The sequence below is a fragment of the Garra rufa genome, chromosome 3 (assembly GCF_049309525.1).
Source record: "Garra rufa chromosome 3, GarRuf1.0, whole genome shotgun sequence".
Lineage (NCBI taxonomy): Eukaryota > Metazoa > Chordata > Actinopteri > Cypriniformes > Cyprinidae > Garra > Garra rufa.
Genome location: NC_133363.1, coordinates 60,789,425 through 60,812,888, shown reverse-complemented (window position 1 = coordinate 60,812,888; position 23,464 = coordinate 60,789,425). Strand labels below are relative to the sequence as shown.

Below are 23,464 nucleotides of genomic sequence, written 5' to 3'. Positions count from 1 at the left end.
AAAAAGTTATGGAATTCAAGATTTTTAGTTACACCGTTCTCGAATAATGCGTGAACAAATTCTACGAAAAAGACACAAAAATGGATGTAAGGCTATATCTCCGTAACAGTTTAGCATATTGAGACCAAACTTGCTGTGTGTTATAACAAGCATGACCTGAGGCTACCTGAAGTGTTTCGTCACAGTGCCACCTAGTGGTCAGGAGTTATGAAAAATGGCTATTTTTGCTTATAACTTCTCAAGGGATTGGCCAAAAATCTTAAACTTGTAGGAGCTGTCACGGATTGGCCAGGTTCCACACCCTCAATCACACCCAGATCACCATCACCTGAATTCTGATCACCGGCACCTGCACGTCATCATCACAGCCACCTATAAATACTCACGCCACACACCACTCTATGTCCGGGCTCGTTCCACGAAAGCGGACTGTAGTGTCACTCTTCCCAAGAGTCTCGCTATCCTATTGTTACCTGAAAGTACTTACCTGAACTCTGTCTCGTTCCAGTTTTTCCAAGTTCCTGTTTCCCAAGTTCCAGTCTTCTGAGTCCAGTCCTCCGAGTGTTCCCATCGGCAGTTCAACGTGGTGTGTGCCGTAAGTCATCCTCTGTTCCGTTCAAGGAATCAGCATTCCCTTCTCTGCTATCTGGATCCTGCAAGGAAGGATACAATCCCATTCAGTACCAAGCTCACTCAACTCCAACCTCTCATCGTCTGTCATACTCACCTAGGATTGGGTCTTCTCACATCTCCGACATCGCTGCTCTCTATAAATAAATATTATTGTTTCACTTACCTTGTTGTCCCGTCTGCTTCATAACAGAAGCCCGGACCAGAATACAGTCAGCAGCATGAATGTCAATGACCCATTTCAAGAGTTGGTGGATTCTCTTCGTAAAATCCTTCTGGCATCACCATCTGTCACCCCTTCCGCACCGCCGCTCGTCACGCCTCCCAGCACTTCTTCGGATCCTCAGCCATCCAGTCCCATGGCCCGACCAGCGCCATACGATGGCGGGGCGGAGGAGTGCAACGGATTTCTCCTGCAATGTTCTCTGGTTTTCTCTATGCAACCTGCGCTCTACCCCACTGATCAATCTAAAATTGCATTTATCATCTCTCTTCTCACAGGACCAGCGCTAAAATTGGCGAACTCTATTTGGCAGCAGAATGGACCGGCCGCTCGTTCCATCCAGACGTTTATTGCTCACTTCAAGGAAGTCTTCAGTCGTACGGATGGAGAAATATCAGCGGGTGAGCAACTGTATCACTTAACTCAAGGATCTATGTCTACACAGGAGTATGCTCTACGTTTCCGCACCCTCGCTGCGGCCAGTGGATGGAACGAGCGGTCACTGTTGACCACTTACCGTCTTGGTCTCGAGCCTCGCCTTCGTCTCCAACTCGCTGCCCTAGATGACACCATGGGGTTAGAGCGCTTCATCCAACAGTCCATCCGATGTTCTGACCGCATGTTATCATATCTCTCTGAAACCTCGAATACTGCACTCCTCCGCCCAACGGACATCGCCAGCCCTCCAGAACCAGAGCCTATGATACTGGAGTCTGGTAGACTATCTCCCGCTGAGCGACAGAGGAGGCTGACCCGGGGTTTGTGCCTCTATTGTGGTGCTAGTGGGCACATCAGACTGACGTGCCCCCTCCGTCCAGTCACTGCTGCGGTGAGTGTCATTCAATCAGACGTGGAAAAGATGTATCCCTTGTCTACATGTGTGCAGTTAACCACTTCCTCATCTTCTATCATAGCCCACGCCCTCATCGACTCCGGGTCAGCGGGTAATTTCATCTCGGGGAACCTCTGTCGCCAGCTCCAGCTCCGAACCGAAGCTTCGTCGAGCGTCTACCAGATCCAACCCATAACCAGCTCCATCACCACGAGACCACGAATACACCGGAAGTGCCAACCCATCTATCTCCAGATCGGAGTCCTTCACCACGAGGAAATTCAGTTACTGGTTCTGGAGGGCGCCACTATGGATATCATCTTGGGGCGGCCGTGGCTGGCGAAACATAATCCCATCATCTCCTGGGGCAATGGAGAAATAGTTCAATGGAGTCATAACTGCTTTCCTGAGTGTTTTCCTGACCTTCCTCGTCCGATTCCAAGACCCATGTCTATCAACGCCACGTCCATTGAAAGTCCCCTGGAGAAACGTTCTACCCAGATTCCTGAAACCTACTCCTCCTTCCAGGATGTCTTCTGCCCCAGGAGAGCTTCCCAGCTGCCGCCCCATCGGCCATGGGACTGCGCCATAGACCTGATTCCAGGCGCCCCTCTGCCTAAGGGAAGGATCTACCCGTTGTCACTTCCGGAGAGTAAGGCCATGGAGGAGTACATTCAGGAAGCATTACAGCAAGGCTACATCCGTCCATCCAAATCCCCAGCAGCATCCAGCTTTTTCTTCGTCGCGAAGAAGGACGGAGGGCTGTGGCCATGCATAGATTACCGAGTCTTGAATCAAGGTACCGTAAAATTTAAATACCCCCTTCCTCTCGTCCCTGCGGCCCTGGAACAACTACGAACAGCCACCATCTTCACTAAGTTGGACCTCCGCAGCGCATACAATCTGGTGAGAATACGGAGGGGGGATGAGTGGAAGACGGCCTTCGTGACCCCTACCGGGCACTATGAATATCGGGTCATGCCCTATGGCCTGGTCAACGCCCCCTCCGTATTTCAAAACTTCATCCATGAAGTCCTCCGGGAGTTCCTCCACAGGTCAGTGATAGTCTACATTGATGACATCCTCGTGTACTCCCGGAGTGAGACTGAGCATATCCACCACGTTGCGGAGGTCCTCCAGAAGCTCAGGGAGCATCAGCTCTTCCTCAAAGCGGAAAAATGTTCATTTCACCTTCCCTCTGTTCAGTTTCTGGGTTACGTCATCGACCAAGAAGGTATCCGCATGGACGAGAGGAAGGTATCATCAGTCACCTCCTGGCCACAACCATCATCTATCAAGGAATTACAGAGATTTCTTGGCTTCGCCAATTTCTACCGCCGGTTTATTCAAGGATACAGTCTCATCGCCACGCCGTTAACCAACCTACTCAAAGGTAAACCTTCCAAGTTGTCCTGGACTCCCGAAGCCGCCGCAGCCTTCCAGTCCCTGAAGAGAGCCTTCACCAAGGCACCCATCCTGCGACATCCCAATCCTGAACTCCCTTTCGTCGTCGAGGTAGACGCCTCCACTACCGGCGTGGGGGCAGTGCTGTCCCAGCATCACGGTACCACCAAGTTACTCCATCCATGTGCCTACTTCTCCCGGAAGTTCAGCCCGGCGGAGAGGAATTATGACATCGGCAATAGGGAACTCCTGGCCATTAAACTTGCCCTGGAGGAGTGGCGACACTGGCTGGAGGGGGCCAATCATCCATTTCTGGTACTTACCGATCACAAAAACCTCCAATACCTCCGTGATGCCAAACGCCTATGTCCACGCCAGGCCCGATGGGCGCTCTTCTTTTCAAGATTTCAGTTTACCATCTCCTACCGTCCCGGTCCCAAAAATGTCAGAGCCGACGCCTTGTCTCGTATCCATGACTCTTCCAATGTCCATGAACTTCCAGGATCCATCCTCCCAGACAAGATTATTGTCAGCCCCATAGAGTGGTCAGCCCCTCCTAGTGTCGCTACTCCTGTTCCTCGTCCTCCGCCGGGCTGTCCCCCTGATCGTCGCTACATCCCCAGGACGCAACGGGTAGATCTCATTCGTTCCATCCACACTTCCCTAGGCACTGGGCACCCCGGGACCAACAACACCCTCTCGCTGTTGTCCGAACGCTTCTGGTGGCCTGGGATGGCAAGGGATGTGCAGCGTTACGTCAAGGGCTGTCGTGAATGTGCCATGTCCAAGAATCCAAGACACTTACCAGCAGGGAAGCTCCATCCCTTGCCGATCCCGAACCGCCCCTGGTCACACCTAGGGGTCGATTTCATGACGGATCTGCCGGAGTCGGATGGAAACACCTGCATCTTGGTGATTGTGGACCGCTTCTCAAAGTTTTGCAAGCTCCTACCCCTGAGAGGACTACCCACGGCCTTCGAAACTGCGGAGCTCCTTTTCAATAATGTCTTCCGTCATTACGGCATACCTGAAGATGTGGTATCAGATCGCGGTCCACAATTCATCTCCCGTCTTTGGAAGTCCTTCTTCCGGCTCCTAGGTGTGACCGTCAGCCTCTCCTCTGGCTACCATCCGCAGACCAACGGCCAGACGGAGAGGAAGATCCAGGAAGTGGGGCGGTTCCTCCGGACATTCTGCCATAGCCGCCAGAACTCCTGGAACCAGTTCCTGGGCTGGGCCGAATACGCCCAGAATTCACTGCGGCAACCATCCACCGGCCTCACACCATTCCAGTGCGTCCTCGGTTTCCAGCCACCCCTATTTCCCTGGAATGGTGAACCATCTGAGGTCCCCGCAGTGGATCACTGGTTCCGGGAGAGCGAGAGGGTCTGGGACGAGGCCCACCACCACCTACAGAGGGCAGTCCGCAGACAGAAGACCCAGGCGGATCGGAGGAGGAGCACGGCCCCTGAATTCAGTCCAGGTGATCAGGTTTGGTTGTCCACCCGAGATATCCGTCTGCGGCTGCCCTCCAAAAAGTTAAGTCCCAGGTTTGTTGGTCCTTTCCAAGTCCTGGAACAGGTAAACCCGGTCACTTACAGACTTCAACTCCCTCCGGAATACCGTATCCATCCTACATTCCATGTCTCCCTCTTAAAACCATTTCACCCACCTCTCACTTCCTCCACAGAGCCTGGCCATGAAGAGGAACCTCCTCCCCCCCTGATGCTGGATGACGGCGCCATCTATTCCGTCCGGGAAATCCTCCGATCTTGTCGTCGTGGTGGTCTCCTAGAATATCTGGTGGATTGGGAGGGGTATGGACCTGAAGAGAGGTCATGGGTCCCAAGAGAAGACATCCTCGATCCCACGCTTACCGAGGAATTCCACACCGCTCATCCGGAATTTCCTGCACCTAGGGGACGAGGGAGACCACCACGGCGCAGAAAATTTCGGCCCTCAGGAGCGGGCCCTGGGGAGGGGGGTAGTGTCACGGATTGGCCAGGTTCCACACCCTCAATCACACCCAGATCACCATCACCTGAATTCTGATCACCGGCACCTGCACGTCATCATCACAGCCACCTATAAATACTCACGCCACACACCACTCTATGTCCGGGCTCGTTCCACGAAAGCGGACTGTAGTGTCACTCTTCCCAAGAGTCTCGCTATCCTATCGTTACCTGAAAGTACTTACCTGAACTCTGTCTCGTTCCAGTTTTCCAAGTTCCTGTTTCCCAAGTTCCAGTCTTCTGAGTCCAGTCCTCCGAGTGTTCCCATCGGCAGTTCAACGTGGTGTGTGCCGTAAGTCATCCTCTGCTCCGTTCAAGGAATCAGCATTCCCTTCTCTGCTATCTGGATCCTGCAAGGAAGGATATAATCCCATTCAGTACCAAGTTCACTCAACTCCAACCTCTCATCGTCTGCCATACTCACCTAGGATTGGGTCTTCTCACATCTTCGACATCGCTGCTTTCTATAAATAAATATTATTGTTTCACTTACCTTGTTGTCCCGTCTGCTTCATAACAGAGTTAGTCTGCTAATTATTTTCTTCATTACTCCACTGATTTGGTTTGTAAGTATTATGAAAACAGTGAGAATTACACATTACCCAAAAAGAATACCATTACACGTGCTGTGAACAGTTCAAACCTCAACATGATAAAACATGTCAAGCAACTAAAAATAAAAAATAAATCAATTGTCTAAGCTGGAACTATGAAATGTTTTTACATTAAAATGATCAACAAACTTGATCAACTTATGATCAACAAATTAGTTGCCAAATATTTTTTTTTGCCAATTGACTACTTGTTTTGGCTGTACTTATACTGTAAGTATGAACTACTGAGTAGTTTTATTTATACCAAAATTGTAATGATCTGGGTTGGGGGGTTTTCCCTCAGCCCAGATCATGACAAAAATGTCATATTTTATAAGCTCTTCATGTGCTGTCTAGTTCAGTAAATGTTTTTTTTCTTTTAATTGCAGCCTAGTACAACTTAAAAGTGGCATGAGAAGAAACAAATCATCGAGAGAGCAAGTACCTCAAATATAACTTTACAGTACTTAGCAATATAGCTTACTATACAATACAGTACTTAGCCTTACAATAATGCACTTAATTTCCACCACTGACTGGTTGTTGTCACGGATTGGCCAGGTTCTGCCACCTCACACACACAACCGTCACACTCACCAGAGTATTAATCAGACGCACCTGCAGCCAATCATCAGCACCACATAAAAACACACCTCACACACCACTCAGTGTCCGGGCTCGTTTGCACGAAGCGGACTCATTGTGTCACTCTGTTGAGTTCACAAAATGAAGGAAAACCTACCTTGCTACTTACCTGTTGATACTTACCTGTATTCTCGTTTTGTTCCAGTCTGAATCCAATCTTTTGTTTCCAGTCAGCGGTGTGTCAGCCGTAAGTCTGTCTGTTGGACACCAACGGTGTGTGTGTGTGTCTTGCCCGAAGTTCTCCTCCCATCGTTCCTGGAAAGGAAACATATTCAATCAACCAACCGATCTACACATAAAGGATAATCATCTGAACTGTTATACTTACCCGGTTCTGCACGTCATCATCTTCACAACTGCTCTGCTGAAATAAACCTTGTCATTATTAACACTTACCTCTCTCGTTGGTCTGCTTCCGTAACAGTTAGCCCGGACCAAGACAGCAATCAGCATGAGCAATCCGGATCCGTTTCAAGAGCTGGTGGACTCACTTCGCAAAATGTTGTTGGCTACTTCTACCACCATTCCAGCAGCAGTTCGTCCTACAGCTCCACCGGCACCCAGCACTTCTTCGGTTCCCGTAAATTCCAGTCCCATGGCCCGACCAGCGCCCTATTCTGGCGGGGCGGAGGAGTGCAGCAGATTTTTGTTACAATGTTCTTTGATATTTACCATGCAACCTGCTCTCTATCCCACAGATCAATCAAAGATCACTTTCATCACCTCTCTGCTTACCGGACCCACTCTCAAGTGGGCTGATACCATCTATCACCAGGCCGGGCCGGTAACCAATTCCATTCAGACCTTCATCGCTCATTTTAAAGAAGTTTTTGGACGTTCTGATGCGGAAGTGTCCGCTGGAGAGCAGCTGTACCATTTGAAACAGGGAAGTATGACTACTCAAGAGTATTCCCTGCGTTTCCGTACCTTAGCTGCAGCCAGCGGATGGAATGAGCGATCGTTGCTGACGACATACCGGCTCGGTCTGGATCCAACTCTTAGGTTGCAGTTGGCAGCGTTGGATGATTCGATGGGATTGAAGAAATTCATCCAGCAATCTCTACGCTGTTCAGATCGCATAAAATCCTATCAGGACCATTCAGTTACTACTGCACTCCTCCACCCATCAACAACCGCCAGCCCTCCAGAACCAGAACCTATGATCCTCGAATCAGGAAAGATCTCTGCAGCTGAGCGACAGAGAAGGCTGACCCGGGGTCTATGCATGTACTGTGGGGCTGCGGGACATGTCCGTCTCAACTGTCCTCTTCGTCCAGTACGATTCTTGGTGAGTGGATTGCGTTCAGAGATAGACGATATGCATCCACTGACCACCAATGTTCAGTTAACTACCCTGTCCTCTTGTGTTACAGTCGCAGCCCTCATCGATTCCGGGTCGGCGGGAAACTTCATCTCGGACACCCTCTGTCGCCAGCTCCAGCTACATACAAAACCCTCAACCACCATCTACCAGATTCAACCCATAACCAGCAGAATCAACTCACGAACCCGAATTCACCGCAAATGTGAACCCATCATCCTACAAATAGGAGTACTGCATCGTGAGGAGATTCAATTTCTGGTTCTGGAGGGTGCTACTATGGACATCATCTTGGGGCGCCCGTGGCTGGTGAAACATGATCCCATCCTCTCTTGGGGCACAGGAGAAGTAACTAAGTGGGGAAAGGGATGTGCCGTCCACTGTTTTCCAGATCTTCCACGTCCGATCCATCAACCCTTACCTATCTACGTCACATCTGCCAAAAGTCCCATTGAGAAGCAATCAGTCCAGATCCCCGACGTCTATTCCTCCTTCCAGGACGTCTTTTGCCCCAAGAGAGCTTCCCAGCTACCTCCACATCGGCCATGGGACTGCGCCATTGACCTTGTTCCGGATGCTCCAATGCCCAGAGGTAAGATCTACCTGTTATCGCTTCCGGAGACTAAGGCAATGGAGGAGTACATACAGGAGGCTCTCAATCAGGGTTATATCCGGCCATCAACCTCACCCGCAGCATCCAGCTTCTTCTTCGTCGCTAAGAAGGATGGAGGGCTGCAGCCATGCATCGATTACCGGATTATCAATCAAGGCACCATCAAATTCCGGTATCCACTTCCTCTCGTTCCTGCGGCCCTCGAACAACTCCACTCAGCCAAGGTGTTTACCAATCTGGACCTCCGCAGCGCTTACATCCTCGTGAGAATACGTGAGGGGGATGAGTGGAAGACTGCCTTCGTGACCCCTACTGGCCACTACGAGTACCTAGTCATGCCCTATGGATTGGTCAATGCCCCCTCCGTATTTCAGAACTTCATTCACGAGGTACTCCGGGAGTTCCTTCACCACTTCGTCATAGTCTATATAGATGACATCTTTATATACTCCCGGAGTGAGGCCGAACATCGCCATCACGTTGCGGAGGTCCTCCAGAAACTACGGGAACATCACCTGTACCTCAAGGCAGAAAAATTCTCATTTCATCTATCTTCAGTACACTTCCTGTGATACGTCATAGACCAGCAGGGGGTCCGTATGGACGAGAGGAAGGTATCTGCAGTAGTTTCTTGGCCAGAACCCACCACAATCAAAGAACTCCAAAGATTCCTAGGGTTTGCTAATTTCTACCGTCGATTCATTAAGAACTACAGCCTCATAACTGCTCCTCTTACCAACCTGCTCAAGGGAAAACCTAGAACCCTTCTCTGGACCCCTGATTTGGCCGCAGCCTTCCAACACCTCAAGACCTCCTTTACACAAGCACCACTCCTGACTCATCCTGACCCTGATCTCCCTTTCGTGGTAGAGGTGGACGCCTCTACCACCGGAGTTGGGGGAATCCTGTCCCAACATCATGGTACTCCTCCATTACTTCATCCGTGTGCCTACTATTCCCGGAAGCTCAGCCCAGCGGAGAGGAACTATGACATCGGAAACCGTGAGCTCCTAGCCATCAAACTCGCTCTGGAGGAGTGGCGACATTGGTTGGAGGGAGCTAACCATACCTTCCAGGTAATCACCGACCATAAGAACCTGCAGTACCTCCGAGATGCCAAAAGACTTTGTCCCCGTCAAGCACGCTGGTCACTTTTCTTCTTCCGTTTCAACTTCTTCATAACCTACCGGCCAGGTCCCAAAAACATCCGAGCAGATGCCCTTTCTAGGATACATGATCATCAAGACTCACCTGAAATACCCTCTAATATCCTTCCGGAAACCATCATCGTCCAACCTATAGAGTGGACTAACCCTCCAGCCTTCGCCACTCCGGAACCCAGATCTCCGCCGGGCTGTCCATCAGGTCGTCAGTTCATCCCTAGGACCCAACGGGTAGATCTTATCCATTCTGCACATACCTCCCTGGGCACTGGACATCCAGGGGCCAACAATACTCTCTCGCTGCTATCAGATCGCTTCTGGTGGCCTGACATGGCAAGGGATGTGAGGAGGTATGTCCAGGGATGCAAGGAATACCTGCATTTTTGTCATTGTTGATCGATTCTCGAAATTCGAAAATAGACTCATACCCTTGAAAGGACTTCCAACAGCTCTGGAAACAGCCGAGACACTCTTCAACAAGGTCTTCCGGTACTACGGTATCCCGGAGGATATCGTCTCGGACAGAGAACCTCAATTTATATCAAGGGTATGGAAGTCCTTCTTTAAACTCCTAGGTGTGACCGTTAGCCTCTCCTCTGGATACCACCCTGAGACCAACGGGCAGACGGAGAGGAAGATCCAGGAGGTGGGGCGGTTCCTCAGAACCTTTTGTCACGGTCACCAGGACTCCTGGAACCAGTTCCTGGGCTGGGCAGAATATGCTCAGAATTCACTGCGGCAACCAACCACAGGACTCACACCATTCCAGTGTGTGCTCAGATTCCAACCTCCACTCTTCCCCTGGAATGGTGAACCATCACAGGTACCCGCAGTGGATTACTGGTTTCGGGAGAGCAAGAGAGTCTGGGACGAGGCTCACCATCATCTGCAAAGGGCAGTGCGCAGAGCCAAGTCCACCGCCGATCAGAGAAAGATTCCTGGTCCCACATACACTCCTGGGCAGAAGGTCTGGCTATCCACAAGGGACATCCATCTGCTCCTGCCCTCAAGGAAGTTAAGTCCCAGATTTGTTGGTCCCTTCACCATCGTGGAACAGGTCAACCCCGTCACCTACAGACTCCAGTTACCACCTCAGTACAGAATTCATCCCACATTTCACATATCACTGCTTAAACCCTTTCACCCACCTGTGATTCCCTCCACAGAACCTGGCCACGAAGAGGAACCCCCTCCCCCCTTGGTTCTGGAAGAGGGATCCATTTACTTGGTCCGAGAAATCCTTCACTCCCGACGTCGTGGTGATATCCTAGAGTATCTCGTCGACTGGGAAGGATACGAACCGGAGGAGAGGTCGTGGGTTCCCAGAGTCGACATTCTAGACCCAGCCCTCATGGAGGAATTTCACACTAACCATCCTGAATGTCCAGCCCCTCGAGGACGAGGTAGACCACCACGGCGTTGGAGGCCTCGGCCCTCAGGAGCGGGCCCTGGGGAGGGGGGTAATGTCACGGATTGGCCAGGTTCTGCCACCTCACACACACAACCGTCACACTCACCAGAGTATTAATCAGATGCACCTGCAGCCAACCACATAAAAACACACCTCACACACCACTCAGTGTCCGGGCTCGTTTGCACGAAGCGGACTCATTGTGTCACTCTGTTGAGTTCACAAAACGAAGGAAAACCTACCTTGCTACTTACCTGTTGAAACTTACCTGTATTCTCGTTTTGTTCCAGTCTGAATCCAATCTTCTGTTTCCAGTCAGCGGTGTGTCAGCCGTAAGTCTGTCTGTTGGACACCAACGGTGTGTGTGTGCGTCTTGCCCGAAGTTCTCCTCCCGTCGTTCCTGGAAAGGAAACATATTCAATCAACCAACCGATCTACACATAAAGTATAATCATCTGAACTGTTATACTTACCCGGTTCTGCACGTCATCATCTTCACAACTGCTCTGCTGAAATAAACCTTGTCATTATTAACACTTACCTCTCTCGTTGGTCTGCTTCCGTAACAGTTGTACAGGCATACATGCATACATGTCTATGTATGTAATAAAAAAAGAGAATACACTTTATAAGGTGATGAAAAGCATATTTTATTACACTCTTTAGATTCAGGGTTTAAGATCTAGGCCACGGTCAAAAAAAAAAGAAAAAGGGGTCACTGTTGATTACAGTTTGTCACCAGAAATTTCAAAGTCACTGTCATAGTCATCAGCTGACGACTTGTTTAAGAAGTTCTCTGCTTCAGACAAAACTTGCAGGTAACACTCTCTTGCTTGCACCCTCATATCTCTGATTTTATGTAGCTTTCTGTGGATGATGCTCTGCAGACCTTTCAAACCCTCTTCACTTAGGCCACATTGCGAATCTTGAAAGAACAAAAATATAACAAAATAACATTAGGCCTCCCTTAGAAACTTTAAAAACATTCATCATTGTTGTGTATGTTTATTAGGGCTACTCCCTAATAGTAACACAAAAATGTTAGTCTGTTAGAAAAGTCATAGTTGGACTAAATTGGGTTGACTGTGTAGTTGCAGAAAAAACAAACAAACAAACAAACAAACAAACAAACAAACAAACAAACAAACTCCACCGAACATGGTGATGGTTGGTACCTGTAATTATTAGATAGTAATTACATATAAGTGTAATGAAGGCTTACACAGCTACAGCCACTTATGTTTTCATTACTAGTCTACTTTTTACTTTAATGACATGTCCTCTATGTAGTTACAGGAGTATGCACTTTAGTAAAAAAAAAAATCAGACTCTTACTAACAGTGAAATAAAAAATAGTCTGACAGTTGTGATGGCTCAAAGAACTTTTCTCAGCCCTGAAACTGGATCTGACTCTTGAGTCAATTTTCCAGGAAAATATTTGGTCGGGGGCAACCCTATGCTTATGTTTGTGCCATATATTACAAATACATACTTTTCAGTGTCTCAGAGGCAAACAAGCAGGACAGTTCTCTGAGGGTCTCAGCACGAGTTGAAAGATATTTCCAATGGTGGTCCATCTCTGCAACAAGAATCTTCTGCTCCTCCTGAAGTCGCCTTACTGACATGATGATGTCGAATGCCTTTCTCTTTGTCCTTAGGTCATCAGAGTCTAGAATGCATGAGAAAAAATTATGACAAACTGACATTTAAGGCATTGTGGGTAATGTGTGTAAGTGTAAAAATGTGTATGTATACGAATTGTGTACATACCAATGTGTGGCAGCTGCCATGGCCAAGCTGTCTCCCCAGACAAAATGGTTTCCAAGCACAGAGTGTCTGTGTTTGGAACCATTCTGTTGTATTTCTCTACAGCTGATGTCAGAATCCCCTTCTCCTCCCTGATCTTGCAGCGGATCCTGGCACGACCTTTGTTGTCATCTGTATCTTTATAGAGACGCTGGGAACGCCTCTTGATACTTGCCACCAGCACCTCAATTCGGCTGGCCAAGGCATCAACATCATTTGTGGTTGTTGTTGTTGTTGCTGAGAAGAAATAGGTGGGACAAAATTACAATAACAGTAACAATTTAACAATTACAATTATTCACGACTAAATGTATTACTAGAAATATATAAATACTAGCCTCACCGTCTGCCCACTCCTTTACATCATTGACCCAATCTTCCAACTGGTTCTCTGTCACTGCCAGTTCGACTTTCATGGATTCTAGGTTTTGCACCTGGCTTTGTAGAGCTTTTGTGGTCTGCAATGACAAGTAATCACAGATAGGACAAAAACAAGAACCAAATGTTTAATGCACAGCTTCAAACACTAATAACATACATTACTGAACATCTAAAACAAATTCTACTGATGTCATTTCTTTCTGATATCGACGGGTCAGTGCGGTGGCCAAATTGTTGAACTTTTGCTGATTCCAGCGCATGGCCATGAGAGTCAGCATGTCTGTGCGTCCTGCAAACACAGAAAATATCATGTTACCATATTCCCCCTACTTATTATGTAATGATGTAACTAGTGAAGTACTGTATGTGTGTTAGGAAGCAGACGGGACAACAGAGGTAAGTGAACTGATATTAAAGTTTATTGAGCAGCAGTGCAAATGGCGTGGACAAACTTGAAGAAAGGTGAGTATGGCAGGCGTGGAGATGAGAAGACGTGGTGATCAGGTATGCAAGGCTGATGGATGTTTCCGTTACAGGGTAGAACTTCGAGGATGATGTTAGCTTACGGCACACACCACTGCGGGCTGTCGCTGGGAGACAGCTTATGGCACACACCACTGCGGGCAGACGCTGGTGGACAGATGGCGAATACTCGGAAGACTGGAACTTGGAAGACAGGAACTCGGAAGACTGGAACTTGGAAGACAGGAACTCGGAAGACTGGAACTGGATAGAGATCAGGTTAGTAACTTCAGGTAATCGTATTTTTGAATAGCGAACCTCTTGAAGAGAGACACTACAGTCCGCTTCGTTTCGACGAGCCCGGACAATGAATGGTGTGTGGCGTGGGTCTTTTATCCAGCGGCGGTGATGACGGTGAGCAGGTGACGGTGATTAGAATTCAGGTGAAGGTGATCTGGGCGTGACAGAGGGTGTGGAACCTGGCCAATCCGTGACACTACCCCCCTCCCCAGGGCCCGCTCCTGAGGGCCGAAGTTTCCTGCGCCGTGGTGGTCTCCCTCGTCCCCGAGGTGCAGGAAACTCTGGATGTCTTGTGTGGAACTCTTCGGTGAGCGTGGGATCGAGGATGTCTTCTCTTGGGACCCATGACCTCTCTTCTGGCCCATAACCCTCCCAGTCAACCAGGTATTCTAGGAGACCACCACGACGCCGAGACCGGAGGATCTCCCGGACGGAGTAGACAGCACCGTCGTCCAGCATCAGGGGGGGAGGAGGCTCCTCTTCATGGCCAGGTTCTGTGGAGGGAGTGAGAGGTGGGTGAAAAGGCTTCAGGAGTGAAACATGGAAGGTGGGGTGTATGCGATATTCCGGAGGGAGTTGGAGTCTGTAGGATACTGGGTTTACCTGTTCCAGAACTTGGAAGGGACCAACAAACCTGGGACTTAACTTCCTTGAGGGCAGCCGCAGACGTATGTCCCGGGTGGACAGCCACACCTGATCACCCGGGCGGTACTCGGGAGCCGCAGTCCTCCTCCTATCCGCATTGGCTTTCTGTCTGCGGACTGCCCTCTGGAGATGGTGATGGGCCTCGTCCCAGACCCTCTCGCTCTCCCGGAACCAGTGATCCACTGCGGGGACCTCAGATGGTTCACCATTCCAGGGAAATAACGGTGGCTGAAACCCGAGGACACACTGGAATGGTGTGAGGCCGGTGGAAGGTTGCCGCAGTGAATTCTGGGCGTATTCGGCCCAGCCCAGGAACTGGCTCCAGGAGTTCTGGTGGCTGTGGCAGAAGGTCCGGAGGAACCGCCCCACCTCCTGGATTTTCCTCTCCGTCTGGCCGTTGGACTGCGGATGGTAGCCAGAGGAGAGGCTGACGGTCACACCTAGGAGCCGGAAGAAGGATTTCCAGAGACGGGAGATGAACTGTGGACCGCGATCTGATACTATATCCTCAGGTATGCCATATTGTCGGAAGACATTGTTGAATAGAAGCTCTGCGGTCTCGAAGGCAGTGGGTAATCCTTTCAGGGGCAGGAGCTTGCAAAACTTAGAGAAGCGGTCCACGATCACCAGGACACAGGTGTTCCCCTCTGATGCCAGCAGATCTGTCATGAAGTCAATTCCTAGGTGTGACCAGGGGCGGTTCGGGATGGGCAAGGGATGGAGTTTGCCTGCTGGTAGTTGTCTAGGGCTCTTTGACATGGCGCACTCTCGGCATCCTCGGATGTAGCGCTGCACATCCCTTGCCATCCCAGGCCACCAGAATCGCTCGGATAACAGCGAGAGGGTGTTGTTGGCCCCGGGGTGCCCGGTGCCCAGGGAGGTGTGGATGGAGCGGATCAGATCTACCCGTTGTGCTCTGGGGATGTACTGACGATCAGGCGGGCAACCCGGCGGAGGACGAGGGACCGGAGTGACGACACTTGGAGGGGCTGACCATTCGATGGGACTGACAATAAGATTCTCTGGGATGATGCTACTGGGAGGTTCAGGGATGTCTGAAGAGTCATGGATTCGAGACAAGGCGTCGGCTCTGACGTTCTTGGGACCGGGACGATAGGAAATGGTAAACTGGAATCTTGAGAAGAATAGTGCCCAACGGGCCTGGCGTGGACATAGACGTTTGGCATCACGGAGGTACTGGAGGTTCTTGTGATCTGTCAGGACTTGGAAAGGATGATTTGCGCCCTCCAACCAGTGTCGCCACTCCTCCAGGGCAAGCTTGATGGCGAGCAGCTCCCTGTTGCCGATGTCATAGTTCCTCTCCGCCGGGTTGAACTTCCGGGAGAAGTAGGCACATGGATGGAGTAACTTTGGGGATCCGTAGTGCTGAGACAGAACAGCTCCCACGCCGGTGGTAGAGGCATCCACTTCGACGACGAAAGGGAGCTCGGGATTAGGATGGCGCAGGATAGGCGTTTTCGTGAATGCCTCCTTGAGGGACTGGAAGGCTGCGGCGGCTTCGGGGTTCCAGGTTAATTTTGATGGTTTTCCTTTGAGCAAATTGGTTAATGGAGTGGTGATGAGACTGTAACCTTGGATGAAGCGACGATAAAAGTTTGCAAAACCGAGGAATCTCTGTAGTTCTTTGATTGAAGATGGTTGGGGCCATGATGTTACTGCGGTTACTTTCCTCTCGTCCATGCGGACACCTTCACGGTCGATGACGTAACCTAGGAACTGGACAGACGGTAGGTGAAATGAGCATTTCTCTGCTTTGAGGAAGAGTTGGTGTTCCCTGAGTCGTTGGAGGACCTCCGCAACGTGGTGGATGTGCTCAGTCTCACTCCGGGAGTAAACGAGGATATCATCAATATAGACGATCACCGACCTGTGTAGGAACTCCCGGAGGACTTCATGAATGAAGTTCTGAAATACGGAGGGGGCGTTGACCAGGCCATAGGGCATCACCCTATATTCATAGTGGCCTGTAGGGGTCACAAAGGCCGTCTTCCACTCGTCCCCCCTCCGTATTCTCACCAGATTGTAAGCGCTGCGGAGGTCCAACTTAGTAAAGATGGTGGCTGACCGGAGTTGTTCCAGGGCCGCAGGGACGAGAGGAAGGGGGTACTTGAATTTGACGGTTCCTTGGTTTAGGACACGGTAATCGATGCACGGCCGCAGCCCTCCATCCTTCTTGGCGACGAAGAAGAAGCTTGATGCTGCTGGGGATGTGGACGGGCGTATGTAGCCTTGTTGTAAAGCTTCCTTTATATACTCCTCCATGGCCTTACTCTCCGGAAGTGACAACGGGTAGATCCTTCCCTTGGGCAGAGGGGCGCCTGGAATCAGGTCGATGGCGCAGTCCCATGGCCTATGGGGCGGCAGTTGGGAGGCTCTCCTGGGGCAGAAGACATCTCGGAAGGAGGAGTAGATCTCAGGAATCTGTGTGGAACGTTTTTCCAGGGGACTCTCGATGGAAGTGGCATAGACAGGCAAGGGTCTTGGAACTGGGCGTGGAAGTTCAGGAAAGCACTCGGGAAAACAGTCGTGGCCCCAGCGGAGGATTTCTCCACTGCCCCAGGAGATGATGGGATTATGTTTGGCCAGCCATGGCCGCCCCAAGATGATGTCCATCGTGGAGCCCTCCAGAACCAGAAATTGAATCTCCTCTTGGTGTAGAATGCCGATTTGGAGGTGGATGGTTTGGCATTTCCGGTGGATTCGTGGTCTCTTGGTGATGGATTGAGTTATAGGCAGGATCTGGTAGACGCTCGACGAAGCTTCGGTTCGGAGCTGGAGCTGGCGACAGAGGTCCCCCGAGATGAAATTGCCCGCTGACCCGGAGTCGATGAGAGCGTGGGCTATGACGGAAGACGTGGAAGTGGTCAACTGCACACATGTAGACAAGGGATACATTTTCTCGACATCTGACTGGATGACACTCACCGCGACTGGAACAGGACGGAGGGGGCACGTCAACCGGATGTGCCCGCTAGCACCACAATAGAGACATAAACCCCGGGTCAGCCTTCTCTGTCGCTCAGCGGGTGACAGTCTACCAGATTCCATTATCATAGGTTCTGGTTCTGGAGGGCTGGCGGTATCCGCTGGGCGGAGGAGTGCAGGAACCGAGGTTTCCGAAAGGTAGGATTGCATGCGGTCTGAACATCGGATGGATTGTTGGATGAAGCGCTCTAACCCCATGGCGTCATCTAACGCAGCGAGCTGGAGACGAAGGCGCGGCTCGAGGCCGAGGCGGTATGTGGTCAGCAGCGACCGCTCGTTCCATCCACTGGCTGCAGCAAGGGTACGAAAACGTAGAGCATACTCCTGAGTAGACATTGATCCTTGAGATAAGTGATACAGTTGCTCACCCGCTGATACTTCCCCATCAGTACGGCTGAAGACCTCCTTAAAGTGCGTGATGAACGTCTGGATGGAACGAGTGGCCGGTCCATTCTGCTGCCAGATCGAATTCGCCCACTTTAAAGCTGGTCCTGTGAGGAGAGAGGTGATAAATGCAATTTTAGATTGATCAGTGGGGTAGAGCGCTGGTTGCATCGTGAAAACCAGAGAACATTGCAAGAGAAAGCCATTGCACTCCTCCGCCCCGCCATCGTAGGGCGCTGGTCGGGCCATGGGACTGGATGGTAGCGGTTCCGAAGAAGTGTTGAGCGGTGTGGCAAGCGGCGGTGCCGAAGGGGTGACAGATGGTGACGCTAGCAGAACCTTTCGGAGTGAATCCACCAATTCTTGAAAGGGGTCTTGTGCACTCATGCTGCTGACTGTTTGTAGGTCCGGGCTTCTGTTAGGAAGCAGACGGGACAACAGAGGTAAGTGAACTGATATTAAAGTTTATTGAGCAGCAGTGCAAATGGCGTGGACAAACTTGAAGAAAGGTGAGTATGGCAGGCGTGGAGATGAGAAGACGTGGTGATCAGGTATGCAAGGCTGATGGATGTTTCCGTTACAGGGTAGAACTTCGAGGATGATGTTAGCTTACGGCACACACCACTGCGGGCTGTCGCTGGGAGACAGCTTATGGCACACACCACTGCGGGCAGACGTTGGTGGACAGATGGCGAATACTCGGAAGACTGGAACTTGGAAGACAGGAACTCGGAAGACTGGAACTTGGAAGACAGGAACTCGGAAGACTGGAACTGGATAGAGATCAGGTTAGTAACTTCAGGTAATCGTATTTTTGAATAGCGAACCTCTTGAAGAGAGACACTACAGTCCGCTTCGTTTCGACGAGCCCGGACAATGAATGGTGTGTGGCGTGGGTCTTTTATCCAGCAGCGGTGATGACGGTGAGCAGGTGACGGTGATTAGAATTCAGGTGAAGGTGATCTGGGCGTGACAGAGGGTGTGGAACCTGGCCAATCCGTGACACTGTGGTCATTTTACCTGCTTTGGACATGTGTTTTGTGGTCACTGCAATCCTAGAGAGAAAAGCATTGCACTGTTCCACCTCCTCCCCTAGTGTTAAACCAGCCCCATCCTGATACGCCCCATCCATTTCACCTGATTAGTAGTAATAAAAAAATAATATAAATAATGCTGAGAAAGTTTTTACATTCATTTGCAGATGCCCAGTTTTGATAATCACATAGCAAAGTTCACCTACCTCGCATTTAAAATCATGGGCTTTGGCATGGAATACTGAAAGGAAGGGCTTCATGTTAAGAAGGTTCTGGAGCTCTGGGCAGCTTTTTGCAACTCTTTGGAGGTAGGGCCAATATTTGCAGGTCACATCCATACAAAAAAAAAAGTGATTTGCCTATTGGCCAGGTTTTCTTGTAGGTACAGGGGATATGCAGAAATTTCTCCCCTGTACATATTTAAAGCACAGAGCAGCACTCCATGCCGACACACCGCAAGCTCCAGTCCCTCTTCATCTACCTTGCTGGCAGATCTTTGGGAAGTCTCTCTGGCTGCTGTTCACTCCCCTCCACAAACACCTCTCCCACTGACCTATAATATGGAAAATGGTTGAAGAAAAATAAGACTCTTCTAAACAATCTCTTGAGTAGGAGATAAATGTAGTCCTGTATGTAGTCTAATCATCTGCGATTTTACATGTTTAGATGTCTTGTGAATATAGTCCACAAATCTTGTCACATCTTCATCCTTAGCTATAAAGACGTCTTCAAAGATGGCCTGTTCCTCAGATCAAAAAAAAAAATAATAATAATATAATAATAATAATCTGTTGTAACTGTAATATAATTTTACTTGGTGCACATTAAACAGCTATTTTTTCTTATTAATATTGTTTCAACAGTGTAACATTATACACAGTTTGGAGTACCTAGCTGCATTCTTGAAACGGTAATGCTTGAGGTTTCCATCTACTCAAACTGCCAGCATATCTGGGGTGCACGCAGGACAGATGAAGGGCTCTTCCTTGCAGATTTTGTCCACCTCATATCGCACAGCCTCCCACTCAAAAAAACTTTTCTGAAAACTGTCTGTGGAGATCTTGCCAGTCTATTAGAAGTAAGAAAAACAACGGCTAATAATGTACAACAAATACATTAGCATCAAACAGCTTTTCAACCTACAATACAAAGAGATTATTAACACTATAGGATAAATAATTTCAATACTCACACAACCAAACCGGACAGTTCGCTGATCCAGCATTCTTAAAAATGCTTGGCAGGACAGTCCTGGTGCTGCCATCTTCATTTCTTCAAATTAAAAAAAGACATCTGTGGCATAAATTGTGGGAAAGTGAAGGGTCGCAGGCCAGTAATCGCTTCGATTTAGGTCGACCACTCCAGCAGCCCAAGTGGCTTGGCATGCCTCACAACTCAACTCAGGCATGCTTAGATCATATCGTCCTGGAAAAATCAAAAACAAATCCACTTTAATGTAAACCTTATGTGATTAATCAGGGTTTGGATTCTTAAAATATTTTTTACATAATTTCATTTACTTTTTGAACATTACTCAAAAGTGTGTAGATTTTACAAACAAAACTGTGCTCCCCTATGAAAGAAGAGCATGTATAGATGTTTATGAAAGTAAAAATGACATATTGTCAAGTATGGTGACCCATACTCGAAATTGGTGCTCTGCATTTAACCCATCCAAGTGCACACACACAGCAGTGAGAAGTGAACAAAGACACACACACACACACACACACACACACACACACACACACACACACACACACACACACACACACCAGAGCAGTGGGCAGCCATTGCTCCAGCGCCCAGGGAGCAATTTGGGGTTCGGTGCCTTGCTCAAGGGCACCTCAGTCATGGTATTGAAGGTGTAAAGAGCACTGTTCATTAACAACCGGTGACCTTTGGGTTACAAGCCCAACTCTTTTACCATAAAATAACACTTATCTTTACACCCTTACCATTCATTGTGATCACAGCAACATTCTTCCCTGGGCTGATCCTCAATGACTCAGGTGAACAACTGCAAATATTGTCAGGAATCTCCACAGGTACAAGCCGTACTGTAAAAGATCAAACATGTGAATTAAGATCATTTGTATTGACTGAGTAATACAACATTGTAATGGTTCAATGGTAATGAAGAACATTGCTGAAAAAGTATACTGACTGACACGGAATGTCCTCATAAATTCAATATTAAACAATACAAAACAAAAAGGCATTATTTAAATAGTTAAGCTTATGAGGCCTAGCGATTCTCAGAATGATATTTATGTTGTACAGTCATAAACCAGGACTTACCACGATGGGAAAGAGCCTTATCTACAACAAAACTTGTTGGAGGCAATGGCTGGAAGAACCCAGCAGTCATGGCATCTCGGTTATGGAGAACATGCCTGGTGTGCATGCTGACATCACAATCAGCACAGAAGAAGGGGCTTGGTCGACAGTCACAACAACAGACAGCAGCTGGATTGCTCCCACACTGTTGGCAGATGTGTGTTGCCACATTTTCTTGTGCCACAGCTGTGTTCACCAGACGGGGTCTCTCTGCCCTCCACCTCTCTGAAAAGAGACTTTGTCGTATGCTCCAGTTTGAGGAAGCTAGGAGAGGATCTCTTGAGGTTCCAAGAGGTGATGCCTCATCATCTGAGATATCGCTCAGTGAGTGCTGGAGATCTTGCAGAAAACACTCTGTTAAAATAGTATGGAATATTTAAAAACAACACATATATTAAAGTGTACTGCTTGGAGTGCCTTTGGATTTTGAAAATGTAATTTACACAAAAAAAGTACACACCAACAGTCTCTGGAGCAAAGGCCACCTCACAGTTAGTGTCAGGAGCATTGATGGGAGGATCGGTTTTCTGAACGTGATCAGCTGTACCAGATAAAAACAACAAAAAACAACTTTTATAACATTTTTAACTTGTCCCAAGGTTGAAACAAAAATAACCTCCCTTATTATGAAATGGCATAAGCTCACTGTTTAACGTTTAGCTACAGAAAAGGACTAGCAGACATTTATTTCCCAATCCCACATGTGGACAGTCCACTTACTTGCAGTTATCTGTCTATAAGTTGTCATATAGATGATAAAAGCAAATAAGAATGCTTGCTGTAAAAGCAGATCATTTAAAAAGAAACAAGCTGGTTGGCCACTGACAAGACACTCAGAACAAACGGCTTCAAACATAGCCTTACCAAGACCAATAATTTAGTGTAGTTTATACTGCTTTACACAAAAACTGTATGTAATCAATTAATTTTCATGTCAAAAGTCAAGTGAGCAGTTCTGGTTTGATTGTTTCTCTGACATATTCCATGTTTGATACATTCATAAGTGCCTAAACAATGTAGATATTTAATTTATTGAATCTACAATTATACTGACCTTTATTTGACTGATTCCTGCTTGACCTTGGTCTTGCATAGACAATGTTTCCATCAATGTCTCTTTTTCTCCAATGCACCCTTGGTTCAGGTGTCTTTACTGGTGCTGCTTCCTCCTGTTCCTGCAGCTCACTAAGCAAGTCATCAAGACTCTGGAGCTCATCGCTGATTTGATGATGATCTACCAGGTTATCCAGCTTCATAAACTGTTCTTGGAGTTCTGAATCACTCATGGTGATGGGCAGAAACACAAACAGACAGAACGACTCACAACAAAGATGGACAGATATGACAACTACAGATGTAAACAGACAGAGAGAGAGAGAGAGTGAGTGAGATAGAGAGAGAGACAGGGCAAGTGAGCTACAGAGAGAAAACTACAGGTTAACAAAATGAACGTGGCTCTTAAAAGTGCCTTTGGTTTGTGTGTGTGTGTGTGTGTGTGTGTGTGTGTGTGTGTGTGTGTGTGTACCTGGTATTCATCACGTTGTGGGGACATTTCTCAGGTCCCCATGAGGAAACAGGCTTATAAATCATGCACAATGAGTTTTTTTTGAGGAAGTAAAAGTGTGCACAATCTCCTGTGAGGGCTAGGTTTAGGTGTAGGGTAGGTGTAGGGCGATAGAAAGTACGGTTTGTACAGTATAAAAACCATTACGCCTATGGAATGTCCCCATAAAACATGTAAACCCAACATGTGTGTGTGTGTGTGTGTGTGTGTGGGTCGTGTTAAATTAAGGAGAAGTGAGAAGCTGGTAAATGTGAAGGACCAGGTAAGAGAAAAAAAATCAGAATTCAGAATTTCTTACATTTTTACCAGTTATTTTTTCATCAGTGTTGGCAGATTGGGCAGTTTTGACTGGTTTTGAGTTCATGGGATAAAATGGGCTTGGACAGGTGAAATTTTGATATCTCTGCTGTGCCAAATGACAGACATGGAAAACGTCTCAGGTTACGTAAGTAACCCTGGTTCCCTGAGGGAACGAGACACTGCGTCCTGAAACGCTATGGGGAACGCCATTGGCGGGCCGCACTCTGAGTCATGTCCAACGTCCAATGAGAAACGGGAGTGACGTCACAGGCGCGGTGACGTCACCGGCCAGGAAGTATAAAAGCATGTGCGTTTGAAGCCGGCGTCAGCTTCAAAGGAATGAAGCGAGCGCAGGAGGGATGCGGGAATTATGGTCCGAGACGCAGTGTCTC

At 48.7% G+C, this 23,464-nt stretch overlaps 1 protein-coding gene across 1 annotated transcript in view; it reads right to left on the bottom strand.

Annotated features, from left to right (window-relative positions):
- Window positions 1-604, bottom strand: part of LOC141331691 (B-cell receptor CD22) — a 79,845-nt gene extending 79,241 nt beyond the window's left edge. Inside the window, exons 1-2 of the mRNA XM_073836726.1 lie at window positions 488-604; window positions 266-335 (exon numbers count right to left, since the gene is read on the bottom strand). Of these exons, the coding sequence (XP_073692827.1) occupies window positions 266-335; window positions 488-604 (187 nt within the window). The remainder of the gene's footprint in view (window positions 1-265; window positions 336-487) is intronic.
- Between the last annotated feature and the right edge of the window lie 22,860 nt (window positions 605-23,464).